This window comes from Helicoverpa zea, chromosome 19 (genome assembly GCF_022581195.2).
Source record: "Helicoverpa zea isolate HzStark_Cry1AcR chromosome 19, ilHelZeax1.1, whole genome shotgun sequence".
NCBI classification, from domain to species: Eukaryota; Metazoa; Arthropoda; class Insecta; order Lepidoptera; family Noctuidae; genus Helicoverpa; species Helicoverpa zea.
In genome coordinates, this window is record NC_061470.1 from 5,024,451 (window position 1) to 5,038,450 (window position 14,000).

The 14,000-nt window shown below is 38.1% G+C and overlaps 1 protein-coding gene across 10 annotated transcripts in view; it reads right to left on the reverse strand.

Annotated features, from left to right (window-relative positions):
• Nucleotides 1-315: 315 nt before the first annotated feature.
• LOC124639711 (optomotor-blind protein) overlaps nt 316-14,000 on the reverse strand; it is a 96,186-nt gene continuing 82,501 nt past the window's right edge. For 4 of the 10 annotated variants that reach the window (XM_047177166.1, XM_047177169.1, XM_047177170.1 and 1 more), the window contains 4 exons: nt 8,792-8,938; nt 8,337-8,413; nt 3,475-3,605; nt 316-2,807 (listed from right to left, as the gene is read on the reverse strand). In XM_047177166.1, the coding sequence (XP_047033122.1) occupies nt 2,239-2,807; nt 3,475-3,605; nt 8,337-8,413; nt 8,792-8,938 (924 nt within the window). In that variant the 3' untranslated portion in view covers nt 316-2,238. Of the gene's footprint in view, nt 2,808-3,474; nt 3,606-8,336; nt 8,414-8,791; nt 8,951-14,000 lie in introns of all 10 variants that reach the window. The other 6 variants (XM_047177168.1, XM_047177163.1, XM_047177164.1 and 3 more) reach the window with 3 other exon arrangements.

Consider the following 14,000-nt stretch of genomic DNA (forward strand, 5'->3'; position numbering starts at 1 on the left):
GTGGGCGAATAACACGGGCTCCATCAGATAGCAAGCGGCCAATTACGTACGTGTCACCTACAGATGCCATCGTAGTGTTGTACCAGTGTACCCCAATTACGTTTCTCGCGTTATGACGTTGTAATTGTTCTTGTAAATGTTTTTTTACGTTTTTTTTTTGTGTACTGTGTGTGTCAGATTTTGGGTTTTTTAGTTTATGAGTGTTGGGTGTGTCGGAATGTATAGTTTTGGACTTGGTTTATCTGTATGTGTGTTTTTCGGAACTTACCTTCGAAAATCTGTCTGGAAAAAGTGGAGGAAAGGAAACAATTGTGATTTTGTCAATAGATTTATCTATATATTTTAATGAATAATTTTTAATTACAACTGTTTGCAAAATTACAGTCTCCTTCCATGTCACGAAGCTTAACTCTTTTTAATTGTAGAAAAATGGCAAATAAAAAAACAATTCTTATTGCAATCAAATCACTGCTTGCTTACAAATTATTGTAAGTTTTACATAAATTAAATAAACAATTTTTTTTTCAATGTTTAGCACATATTGACTTGTGATGCGAGATTTTTATTTTAAAGATGATGTAAAAAACAACATTTTCAAAAGTTTTTTTGTAAGAAATAAATTATTTCAATTTTTTTTCGTTATGACTTATACAAAATAGATTCGATTTTCATAAAGACCCGCTCACACGGAATAAAAAACGCTGCGAGTGGTATTGATCGTCGCTCGATTTATAAAACTATTGACTGTAAACATGCAAAAAGCGAAATACGCCGCGATCATTCAGTCCGTGTGAAGGGACCTTTATATTATGTGGTGCTCTTGTCACAAGTCAATACCTACTAAAAAACAGTAATTTCTATAAATTACAGAACAATTTCTAATCCTGCTTAAGTTTAATGAATTCCATGGAAAATTATATTCATTTTATAATTATTATTTTAATTATATATTTTGTATTTTTAACTACAATATTTATTAACTATATATTACAAACTTTTAACTTATAGTTAGATTTTCTTTTCATCAATCGTTTATTTTTGCGCGCGTCCAATTGTTATTTTCTTTGGATATTTTTGCCAATTGAAAATGTGAAATAAGTTTTAGCTTCGTGTGTACTAGGCTTTATATTGACTTTTTCATGTAGCAGATACATTTTTTCCAATGTTATATTTTTTATTGCATTTGAGTACTTTATGATCTATTAATATTTTATTCATAGACTTTTATAGAAGGTCTATTTTTTTATCGTTGTCGCAGTATAAATGTTATTCAAAAAGGTTTTTTTTTATTTAAAAAACAATTGAACGCGCGCCATCTCACAGCACAATTGACAAAACATATTTTCAAAATATGTCTATTCATTTATTAGTTAAACACGTAAATATACCTTACAAAATGTATTTACAAAATAAAGCGATATTATTAATAATTATATTTTAATTATTATTCCAAGTGGGGAAATGAAATTAATGTTCGATTTTAACGATTTGTAGTTATGACGTTTAATTGGAATTAATAATTGAGTAGAAGCAAAAAAAATAATTCAAAATCAACAATCAGAAACAATCAAAATCTTTGTAAAATAAAGAATTTTGAAAAAAATATTTGTAAAATAAAGAAAATCAGTAACTCACATTGTCTTTTGTTCGTCATTGAATTTTTCTCAGGACTTTCCCACTACTTTTCCAGTAAGTCCTAGATCTCACCGATAATTGTAATATGTAATTAAAATCACATAAAACACTTTTTCTAATCATATTCGTGATGAAAAAATAAAAGTTATTTGTAATCAAATAAGTATTTTTTTACCGTAAATTGGCAAAGAATGTCAAAATTGAGAATTTTTTTGAACATCACATCTACAATCCGTGTTGAGTCGAAGTCAGAGTATTAATTTAAAACTATTGCTATTGCGGTGTAGCTATGTGTTGCTATCGTGAGGGTTGCTACTCGGACGAGCGGTATCGCGGGGACAGACGACATTCATATTGCGACTATAACTGTATGAACAGCCAGGAAAGTTTGATGATATAAAGTGGTTGGTAAGATGGTCACACCGCGACACCGCCCGTCAACAGAACCTTATATTGTGAATCCTAAATAAGCTTAACTATTTACAATCAGTATACGAATATCGACCCGAATAGAACTCGAAAGAAAAAACAAAATAGGAACGATACAAAACGTCGGCCGGGGCCCACCATATAAATACACCGTATGTACATACAGCACGTCGATCAGTCCTGTGTGTCGACGTCCAGGCCGTTCACCATGCGCTCGATGCTCTTGAGGTCGGAGGCGGGCGGCGTGGCGGGCGTGGTGGAGCTGGGCGGCTCGGGCGGCGGCTCGGCGGACGCGGCCCGCGCGGCTGGCGAGCCCGGCCGCCGCGCCGGGGACCCGCTCAGCGAGCGCGCGCGCGGCGCCACCTGCTCGAACGCGGAGCCCAGCCCCGGCAGCGCGTACGGCGCGAACCGGTGCGCCTTGCCGGGCGGCGCGTGCGGCCCGGGCGGCGCCGGCGGCGGCGGCAGCGAGTACTGCTGCAGCAGCGGGTGCAGGTTAAACAGCAGCCCCGGCGGCATCTGGTGAGGCGGGAAGAATGGCGGGGGGTACAGGGAGGGCGGGTACAGGTACGGCAACAGCGGCGGCTGCACCGGGGGGCCTAGCGACACGTCGGGCGCTGGGGAAGGCCGCGAGGGTCCCGCGGGCGGGGAGGGTGCGCGCCCTGCAGAACACGAGGAGTCCGACCCTGCCTCGATGCCTTCTTCAGCACCGGAGTCGCCGCCGCCTCCGCTCGAACTGAACCACGCTGTAAGAGAAGAGCTTGTTACAACTACGAAACTTGGGGTCGACACAAGTCCGAAAGACCGATTTTGAAAACAAAAATTCAAAAGTAAGAATCGAGTCTTGTCTTGTCAAGCAGATGACAGAAGTACCTACAGTAAATTATTTTTTTCACATTACTAAGCAATGTAACTGCACTGAATTCCTTCTTCCACGCAATCGCACCTAGCAACGCGTTGTACAAGTTTTCCATTGAGTAAAGCATTTCTCGTGAACGGTAATCGTGCTAACACAAAGCAATATGGAATTAGAGCGACATTACGACGCAACGTCGGACTGCTGAACTGAATCGCGAGCAATCAATCAAACTGCACAACCCTAATGCACGTGCGATTACACGTCACTATTGACATTTACGTTAATATTAAACTATCTATAAAATGCGATCCTGTGAATACAGCAGAAAAAAAGTTTGGGAGTTTCGATCTAGAATTTAGATTTAGTATGGCTCTGTATAAAGACCTGGCAAAAAAAAACACGAAAAAAGCAAAAAAAGCGTTGAAACTTGGAATGTCCAGGTGTTCAGGAATTCGCTAAGACTCTTAGAACACTGTCCTTGCCTCAGGTCAGCTTAAACTTAGATACGCTAATTATTATATTAAATAATAAAATAATAAACAATTTATACTTACAGCTAGTATTATGCTGCGTGGAGGGCGGCGGAGGCGACGAGGGCCCGCCGACGTCGAGCGGTCGCTCGTCGTCATCGTCCCGGTTGTCCGACCTCGCCGTCAGCATCGCTTGCCTGCGGTACACCGACAAACTACTCGTGTTATCATCTTATTGCCACTACAATCTGCCTAGGCTTTTTGTTAAGCTTAGGTTTTACTTCTTAAGTGTATTGGGGACTGGTTTTAACACAGGTTAAGTTAGAATACACTATATTATACAAAATATTATTTCCACTACAGTCTGCCTAGGATATTTATTATTAGTCTAAGTGTAGGTTGCATCATTTAACTACATAATTAAAACGAGCGTCAAACCATAAGCAGTTCTAAAATTGGCGTTCATTAGTCGAATCGGTGCTTTGACAGCTGGTTATGCTTTGGCTATCGCTATAGGTAAAGGGTGCTATCTGCCCTGAGGGATGCTTATGCTTTCTCTATACTTATATTTGGGGGCTGGTTAAGTAACAATGCTCTTATCATCTGCCTAGTCTTGCTGTTATTTTTTGGGGTTGGTGTTGGCTAACCTAAAGTAATTAAGTACGTTATAATCTGTCTAGATTTTTCCTTAATGATATTCCCTTCTGCAGAAAATCTCTTCCATATTTCATGGCGACAAATGGCTAGTAAGAAATACGACTATTTTTACAAACTAATGGCACCAAACTTCATCCAATTTAAACCAAACAGTCTACCGTAGGGTGTGAATCATTTAACATTTAAGTTAATACGCCGCATCGACCCCCGACCGCCGCGCAAAGGTTAATCATCTTCTAATGATGGTGAAATTTGAGACACCGTCGCGACGCCATTATCCGTGGTGTTTTAGCTAATAGTTTTCTAAAGGCCGCTTGGAAAATGTGGGAAACATATTGAAAGAAGAAAATATTGAGGTGATTGATTAAAACACTTCTAAGGTGTTATATTGAATGGCTTCTGTCATCCCATCCTTGGTTAATATCATAAATGCGAAAGTTACTCGTCTGTCTATAAACACTTTTAGGACAACAATTTGGTAAGAAAACAGACAGCTTAGAGCCTGAGGAAGAACACAACCTTCTTTTTATTCAGTTGTAGAAAGTAAATCCTTCGGTACGCGGTTGAAACACAGAGAGCAGCTTTGAATATATGTTCCGTTCCAGATGAAGAAAGGTTCCAGATACGTTTTCTAATTGCCGAGCCTTCTAGACATTACCTCAGATGTTTCCCAACGATGAAATAGGAGATCCTACCTTATAATTCTGACACGCAAAATGCTTGATTGTATCATCACCAAGTATAAAGTGAATAAAACAAAATACTATCAGCCACACTTGACACAAAACTTCATATTAAGTATTTCAACAATAAAAACAAAACAAATTCAGAGCCTAACAACCATTTTTCAAATTTCAACACAAAGGGTAAACAACATATCAATTTCCAGAGCGTTAAATGCGTACAATATTTTTTTTAAACTGTACCGAAAAAGAATAAAAAGATTCTACCCGAACGTTTAGCTCACCCCAAAAAGGACAAAAAGCTTGGCAATTATTTACCTTCTGTCGCCCGGTGAACAAACAACTCTTTAACATTTCGCATTGTTTTACTGATCCCTAAATACGGTCCCATCTTGGGTTTTGGGGTTCCGTAGTGAATTCGTTTTATGAACTCGTCTCATTGTCGACTGATAGAATTTAATTTGTTGCCACCCTTTGCGGGTAGGGCTGTGTATATTGTCTTGATATAGTATTTTGGTAGCTGATTTTATTGTGATGATGAATTTTATCTATAATTATTAATTTATTTAAAAATATGTTTGCCTTCGGTAGTCATTAATGTTGAGTGAGATGAAATAGTCGCTAGAGTTCGGTATAACGTTGAGAACTTATTTATAAACTGAACTTATTTATGAATGATGGGAAAACAACTAACCTTATTATGTTTCGAGTAATTTAATCAATAACCAATCAGAACAGTACATTTAATTAGTAGAAGAAAATCCCTTTATCCGAGACCTTTAACATAGAATAATGTGTTACTGTCCTGCATCATTTAACTCGATAAATTAACGAGCATTATTATTTTCTTATGTTTTATAAAAACGATATAAATAAAATTCGACGATTTTCGGCAACCCTATCTTAAACTGTTCACATTAGGGTGTCCACGTTACAATGTAAACTTGGCCAGGGGGTGGCCTGCCTTGTAATTTCACCAAATTTTTATCCCTTAAAACGTTGCGGTTAGTTTGTCGCAAGGGGATCCTATAAGCCATTCTTATGGTGCACAGACGGTATTTTAAGTAGGTGTTTTGATTCTCATTTTATTTGGGGAAAATTGTAGCAGCTTTTGGGTAGTTTGATTATAAAGTACAGAATTGTTAAGGGCAGACCTATAGGGAAAATAATAGCGACTAGTTAACAGGGCTCATAATATTTAAAAGTAGAGTTTAGCGTACAGTTTTTACTAGCTTCGTAAGCTGAGGAAAAACTTAAGAAAGTAAGCTTCTTGTTTAATTGTGCAGGTTCGTCACCAAATCAAACGGGCGAAACTAAATATCACATTAGGACTGAATGCTCTAACTACTTTTGCCTGACTGGGAATAACCAATGCATCTAAAAAACTTCCTTACACTCCAAACTCTATCATAATCACACGTTTGAACCTAAAATGACTTCAACTTGTAAACCTACACCTTCGTCCATATTTCCAGTCAAAACCAGCTCCGTCACCGAAAAAACTTCGTTACTCTTCAAACCTGGCATAATCATCAGCTAAAGTGACCTCAGTCTTAATTAGTAGGTGGACATAAAAGGAGGTTCGCAACGTGCGATATCAAAGGGCTTTGCCTTGGGTCTTGGGTGGCCAGGTCGATACAAGTATGTGTATTATGTACCTCTATCTCTAGTGTAGGGCTGTAACTGGAAGGAAGATGTCGGTTAGACGGGTAATGATTTGAAGATCGTTTAAGATGGAGTGGGGGATGTGGGGGTAATGATTCGATGATCGTAGAAGATAGAAAGGAGAATGAGGTTGTAACTCTTGAAGATTGTAGAATTGTTTTGGAAATAGTTGGAGAGAATATAACTGAATGTGAAAATGAGTTTTCTATAGTTAGATGTTACGGGCGATTTTGAACTTTGGAAAGTTATTATAAAATATAGAGAAAAAATGGAAACAGTTTTAGGTACTTTTGAGATGACGGTAATAAGAGGAGTATAGAGGAAAAATATATGCTGCGACTACCCCTAATCTAAATTGGAATAAAGACAGGAGGTCGATGATAGTATATGTAGATGGTATACTTCAGCGAAGTAACTACAAGGTTTATTCTGTTGTTCACACTTTAATGTAACGCAAATCCTATGCCTCATAAACTTTCAGACCCTCACTCACGTAAATCAGGAAGCCCTTTCTAAACAAAGACATTAGCAGCAACTAAACGCAGCAACAATATAAATTATTTAACGCTAGCAACCCTGTAACCGGACACAGAGCGCCATGTGTCCGCGCCGGCTTTTCCGAGCGTGGCGTTTGTCAAAACGGTCACGTTTCCCGCGTCCGCCCGCCATTTTGTGAAGATTCGTCCGGCAGTGTCCGGCTGTCCGGCATAGTTGGGGCGCATTTAGGATCGCTTCCGCCACCGGACGTGGTGAGACCATGATATTTGGCGGTTTTAAGCTATCGGCTATGATTTGGGTTTTGTGTTTGTTTGGTACTTGTGTTTTTGATAGAGTTGAGTTAAATTGTTTGCGAAATTGATACTGAAAATGTAGTTTATACATAAATCTAGCGATTAAACTGTCATAGAACTCAGTAACAGTCTTAATATGGATACAAAAGTCGGCATGATAACGTCAATAGTCACGAAACGATTTACACGAGTTTAACATAATTCAACTGTCTGGTTTCATTTGAGCAGATAGACCCACGATCAAAATTCCAAAACAATGAACATAAAAATCTATTACCCGCCAAACTTGAAGAGCATTAACAAAACGCTATCCTAATCTGAGCTAACGATGCGCGCCAAAACAGATGGGTATCACCCACTAATTGAGCTCTTGTTCGAATTTCAAATAAGGTAGCGGAACGGCAACCTATCCCCGCAGCCGAGCAAATTATACCGCCAACAAAAAATAAACTAAAGCTGATTTTATCGCGGAAATCCAATTTTCTCCCTTGCACGCCAAAGACGCTGGAAAAAAGCGCCAAGCCGAATGACTCCGCCATTTGCAGCGTTACCCGCCGTGTTTAAACCCCGAACACGAATAAGGAGGCGCCCGATTGGTTTAATTTGAATTTTCAACGGCTCGGGACTCGGAAACGACGCCCTGTCCTAATTAATTCTGAAGATTCACAGATACCACGCTAATTTAGTTAGCTTTTAACTTCACTTGAATAGTCGGTCGACAGTTTGCGCCGACATTTGTCTTTTTGAAGCCCACCTAGGTAGTGAAGGTTTATATTAATACATATTCTTTCCATTTCGTTTACTAGGCAATAAATTAAGCAATTAAGTATTAAAATATAGGAAAGGGTGCATTAGGTGATAGTTTTAATCGTTAATTTTTATTTCAACTCGTTAAGTTATATGATCGGTTGAAAAAAGTTGTTGGGCCAGTCTTATTTTGATTTTGAAAATGGAACGCGAGTCTAATTACACGGAGTAGAAAGTAAATGGAGTTCTCAAAATTATGTTCTTATTTCGAAATGGTTGAATGAATTGTCGCGTCATATTGCGCGGTTCTGATTGGTTATTGATGTCGGTGTACGTGATTGTCTGAGTGGTACATAGAGTTTGGTGGGGGAGTTCCAATTAGTTTCAAAGGTTAGGTACTTACTTCTTTTCCCGTTTGCCTGCTCCCGTGTCCCGAAAGCCTTTCGCGAACGGATTGTTGTCGATCTTCAGTTGTGTTATCTGTGAACAATTACGTTGTTAGACTTTTGTTTTGTTTTGCAGAAGGTTTGTCGGAAAATCGGATTTAATCCTTTTTTCATATTAAAACGAGACTTCTGCTACAATTTGTTACCATTTTTTTTTAATACTTTACAATGTTAACACGTGAAACCTAGCACGATAGTTGCAATTCACTCAGAATCCATTTAGTATTTTACTACATTTTTTTTTATTTAAATGGGGATTCAAAGCAAAAATTCAGAGCCCGCTGTGTTAACTATACATCAACAATATTATATTTTACCCCCCAGTCATGGCTCAAAAGCTAACCATTTACCCTTAATAAATAGTAACATAAGCATATATCTAATTTACATAACAGATATTTATTTCTCTTACCTTCTCATTCTGGTAGGCAGTAACAGCGATGAACTCCGTCTCTTTGAAGACATAGGTCCTGAAGGTGGAGTAGGGCAGCTTGAGGATATCGTTGGCCCTCACCAGGTGGAACCTCGGCTGGTACTTGTGCATGGAGTTCAGGATCGTCTGTGTGACACACTTCAGACAGCTTAGGAAAGTGCTCGCGAGGCTCACGTGTGATTGTGATTGGTAAGATGTTATGGCAAATTAAGGTAAAGATAGATGAACAAGTATTGAAAAAATGTTAAAGATTTTTTTGTATGGTGACACAATTAAAGTATTTCCTTGATAAAGTAATGTAACTTCCTAAATTTATTTATGTCAATTTACATATAAGAAGTTAGGGCTTTAATTTAATTCAAATTATTAGACACACATTAACATCAATTTTAAATGTGGCCTTGGACGACCGAGCCTGGATTCAGGCTACTCTTCCCGTTCGCATGGGAGGGCTTGGCGTCCGCAAAATTTCAAGTATTAGCCTACCGGCCTTTATATCCTCCGTCCATGGTACTGAGCAATTGACCAGGAAAATTCTTCCTATCACACTGGCCAATTGCGAGGTACCATGTCTGACTGAGGCTGTAGAGGCTTGGAAAATCACCTGCCCGAATACTGATCCACCCGTCAACCCGTCCTCCCAGAGACAGTGGGATGAGCCGCTCTGCAGAGTTATACGGAATAATCTGCTAAATACGTCAATTTCTTCTGCAGAGCGAGCGCGCCTTCTGGCTGTGGGCGAATGGGAGTCGGGTCTATGGCTTCTGGCACTTCCGTCGTCAAACATAGGCACATTGTTTGACGACACCACTTTCCGGCTTGCTGTTTGCTTGCGTTTGGGTGCTCCGTGCTGCTCTCCTCACCGCTGCCACTGTGGCGAAGCTGTCAGCAGCCTTGGACACCACGGCTTGTCGTGCAGCCGCAGCGCGGGACGATTTGCACGGCATGCGAATATCAATGACATAATCCGTCGCGCTCTTGTTGCCGTAGGCGTTCCAGCCATATTAGAACCCAGTGGTCTGGCACGCGACGATGGCAAGAGACCAGACGGTATGTCGTTGTTCCCGTGGAAGATGGGTAGGTCTTTAGTATGGGACGCGACTTGTGTCGATACTCTTGCACCATCTCACCTTCCTAGCTCGGCGCGATGTGCTGGTTCCGCTGCTGCGGCTGCAGAGAACCTCAAACGGCGCAAATATAGCACCCTGGTTGGTAACTATACCTTTGAGCCGTTTGGGGTTGAAACCCTCGGGCCGTGGGGTCCAAGTGCTCATCTGCTTTTTAAAGATCTGGCAAAGCGACTTGCTGACACTTCAAGTGACCCAAAGGCTGGTTTTTATTTTGGTCAAAAATTAAGCATTGCCATCCAACGTGGCAATGCTGCCAGCCTCTTGGGTACACTCCCGGTGGGCAGCGATGAGGAGTTTTTTGATGCCATTTTTTAGTTGTATATATGTATAAATAAGGCTTTTTTTTACGTCATGTAAATATGTACATAAACTGAACCCAACAATATAATAAATTTGACAAAAAAAAAAATTAATTCAATAAAATTCAAACGACAATGATTTTAACCAATAATTTTGAGACAGCGCCAGGCCCCAAAAGGAAAAGTTTCTTTTACATAGAAGTTAAAAAGCGAATTTTTCACAAATATCATTAACATTTCCTCAAAAAAACTTAACACACATCCGAAAAGAGCATCAACCATCAACTTTATACACATGGGTTCTACTTTATTGCATCACTCCATTTAGTATTCTATTAAACGCTAATGCTAAACCTATAATCTATATGTAAAACATGACAGCTGGGTATTTATCGCCCTTCACTTCACACGCGTTAAGCATAGGAACAGGCGTATTTTCTACCGTATTCCTTTAGTCCACAATGTTACTGATTTACTAGTGACAAGACAAGTTATCGATAGCTTTGGAATTGCGTAAGTATATATTTTAACTGCGGTTTTATAAACGTGTGATGGGATAGTGTTAGTGATTTGAAGACAGAATAATATTTTTTCACCCTTTGGTACTTTATATTATACAGTTTTCAATTGATAAATGTTGTTTAATTTCGTCAATAATGTTATTTATACTGCAAGATATACCTATCATGATATTTAGCACTCCGATTTTTCGCTTGTCTGTTATAAAAGAGAAAATAAGTAGCTTTTTTTTGCAAATTTATCTACTACAAAAGTCTTATTAAACGCCAAAGTGTGCAATCGATATAACAATAACAATTCCTTACAACAGCGATCACCTATTACTTTAATAACCTATCTTTAAAATTCCAGCCCCAACCCCCATGTCATTAAGTGTCATCGTCTACACCTATGAATGATGCATGAAGGCATCGCGATCTTTTGCCGTGATCGCGTTCAAGGGAAATTAGCCCTAAATTGCAGCTATGATTGTGTGATCGATGCGAATTGGCGTTTGTAATGGAATAATGGAATTATTATGACTAGTTGTGACTATCAATGTCGCTTATTATTAGGTAGCGTATTATAATTTGTGATTAAATATCCAATAGTTTTCTAAGAAGTGTTGTCAATACACATCGGTTGCAGGAGGGTTGAAATTTTTTAACGAAACTACAGTTTGACATGTTTCGTTTTTTTCACAAATTGAAATAGAAAAAAAGAACATTCATTATTTAGCGGCTTGTTTCTTAGCTTCAAAGTTAAATAATGACTCATCATGAAGCTACCGGAATTAGGTTCTTTGTAAAGTCCACACATGTTACAAAATTATTCCGAAATCAGAACAAAACTATGAAATTAAGTAGGTTTTAGAAACTGCGTAAATCATTAAAGTTAGCTATTTAGTTGACATTTAAGTAACTTACAAAGCAGATTTATTTAATTCATGACAGAATTATTGAACTTTCTGTCATCGTGACGCACGGACACGCCTCCGTTTAATATAATATTAGACAAGTTTGACAAGCGTCGTGAACTCTGAGACACATGTTAACACACTACTCCGCCCGCGAATCAGCTGTTAAAATATTACGTTATTGGTTAGGGCTGCCATTTGTTAATATTGTCGATAATAAGTGTTAGAAGATCGAAAATGGAAAAAGGTCCTCATCATGAGTGAAATTGTGTAGAATAATTATAAATCGCATCAATTATCTAATTATTGTAATAGAATAAGTCTAATTAATTAATCTTTATAGTCTTTCTTTATACCTAGACATATGCTCCAAAATGCTAGCAAATTATAAAAAATAATTTCGAATAAGTACATATAACAATAACAATTTAAAGTACAATGAAATAATGTTCTGTTGGTTTCCAATTAGTAATTTTGTTATGCCTTTCCTTCAAAGTACGTATTAGGCTCAGAAAGCATTAAATACATCTAACACAAAGCTTAAAATTGTCTCCATTTTCCACACAATTTAAAACATTTAACGCGTTTACGAAAGCCCTGTCATAACATAATGACAGGTCTCGACCCCGCACCAAATTGCTAGCTAGTGATGGCTCTGTGACCCTCTCTGCTCTGTGGTCACGTAACGCTTATGATTTTTGTATGAGAACAGTTAATTTGATACTAGAGTTTAGCAGGTCATTTATATTTCCCTTTTTTTGACCGTATTTTTGTGTAGAATTATTTATTTTTGAGTATAGTTAAGCATATGAAGGTTTTTGACTAGGTAATGTGCCTAAAGAGATTCAATTAAGTTTGACAGATAATAAAGAAAATCTCAAAATGGTATAGAGTCCAATACACTTACACATATGGAAGTAGGTACCTAAAGCTCATTATTGCTTAAGATATCGTTATTTTGATCTTCATTCTTAAGTTTTTCTTTTTCTGTTGAATTAAATTAAGCGAGCGTAAGTGACAATCCGACAAGTGACTTTTTCATGTTCCTCTAAATGTTGTCCATGTTCTCTCATAAGAGTTAGATCCTTTAAAGCAAAAATCAACAAATCCTACTAAGCACAACACAAAACTCACAATATCACCTAAGAACAATATTTTAGTCATACCTATGTCATATTACGTAATACCTACCTACATCTTTTGTTATAAATCCTAAATAAATAAATAAACTACAGGCCAACTAAAACTTGCTCACCAACCACATTTCATATTTCGTTCGCATTCCATCTAGATACGCCGCCATTGTGTCCTAGGTATTGTAAAAATTCTGTTTTGTATGCAAAATCCTCATTGGCATTCAATGCGGGCTCTGGCCGGTCACTGCGATGCGGTTTATCAATATTCATAGCAATGTATAACGTATTTTGGTTAGTTAGTTACAACCGAAGTACGTATATGGTTTGTTCTCAGGAGCTGAGATGTGTGTTGTGATTTATGTGGGTTTTGGTTCATTAAAAATTTCTTTGTAGGCTTTTAAAAAATGTGTGAGTTTTTGTTTGGGACTTATTATTGTTCGGATGAAGATCTTTCGTAACAAAATCGTCATCATCTTATCAGTTGTAGAACGTCTGTTGGAACTCTTTGAGAGAATGCACTTTTTGATATTCGAACAATATTATTTTTACTGACTTGTGTCATTGATATTCAGATACATGAAAAATGATCTCTGCAAGCAACGTTTTTTTTTTCATTCCTATTTATTATAGTCATTTAGTTATTTCTTCTAAAACGTCTATTGCCGAATATAGGCCGATCCCATTGACTTCAAAAAGACCTGTTGGAAGCGGCCTGCGTCCAGTGCCTACCTACGCTACGCGACCTTTGTCAGAACGTCTGACCAATTCGTGGGTGGCCTTCTTACATACCAAAATAGTGTTGTTTAATTGGTTTTAATTTTTGGGCACCATGTCCTAATAAATTCTAAACGATTTCTTTCCTGAAGTTATTTTGAAGCGTTTCTTTTTTGGATCTAGCCAAAACCCGACATAATATGTAACGGAGGGCTTCTTTACATAAATAACGTAGGACAAAACTATTTTTATACAATTACTTAATCAGATATACTTGCAGACTTATGTACAAAACGAGATCATAAAATACAGTAGCCAATCACAGCTTTATCAAGAATGATCTAAATTATAATAATCTTAATGAAACTTGTGTTTGACTAATTCCCGCCCCCCAGAAGTTCGCGTTGGCCCATTAAATTCAATTGCGCTCATTACATTTGACCAATTGACTAACACAACATCCGTTGTACTCAGATTTCTGTTGGCTGTCACTTT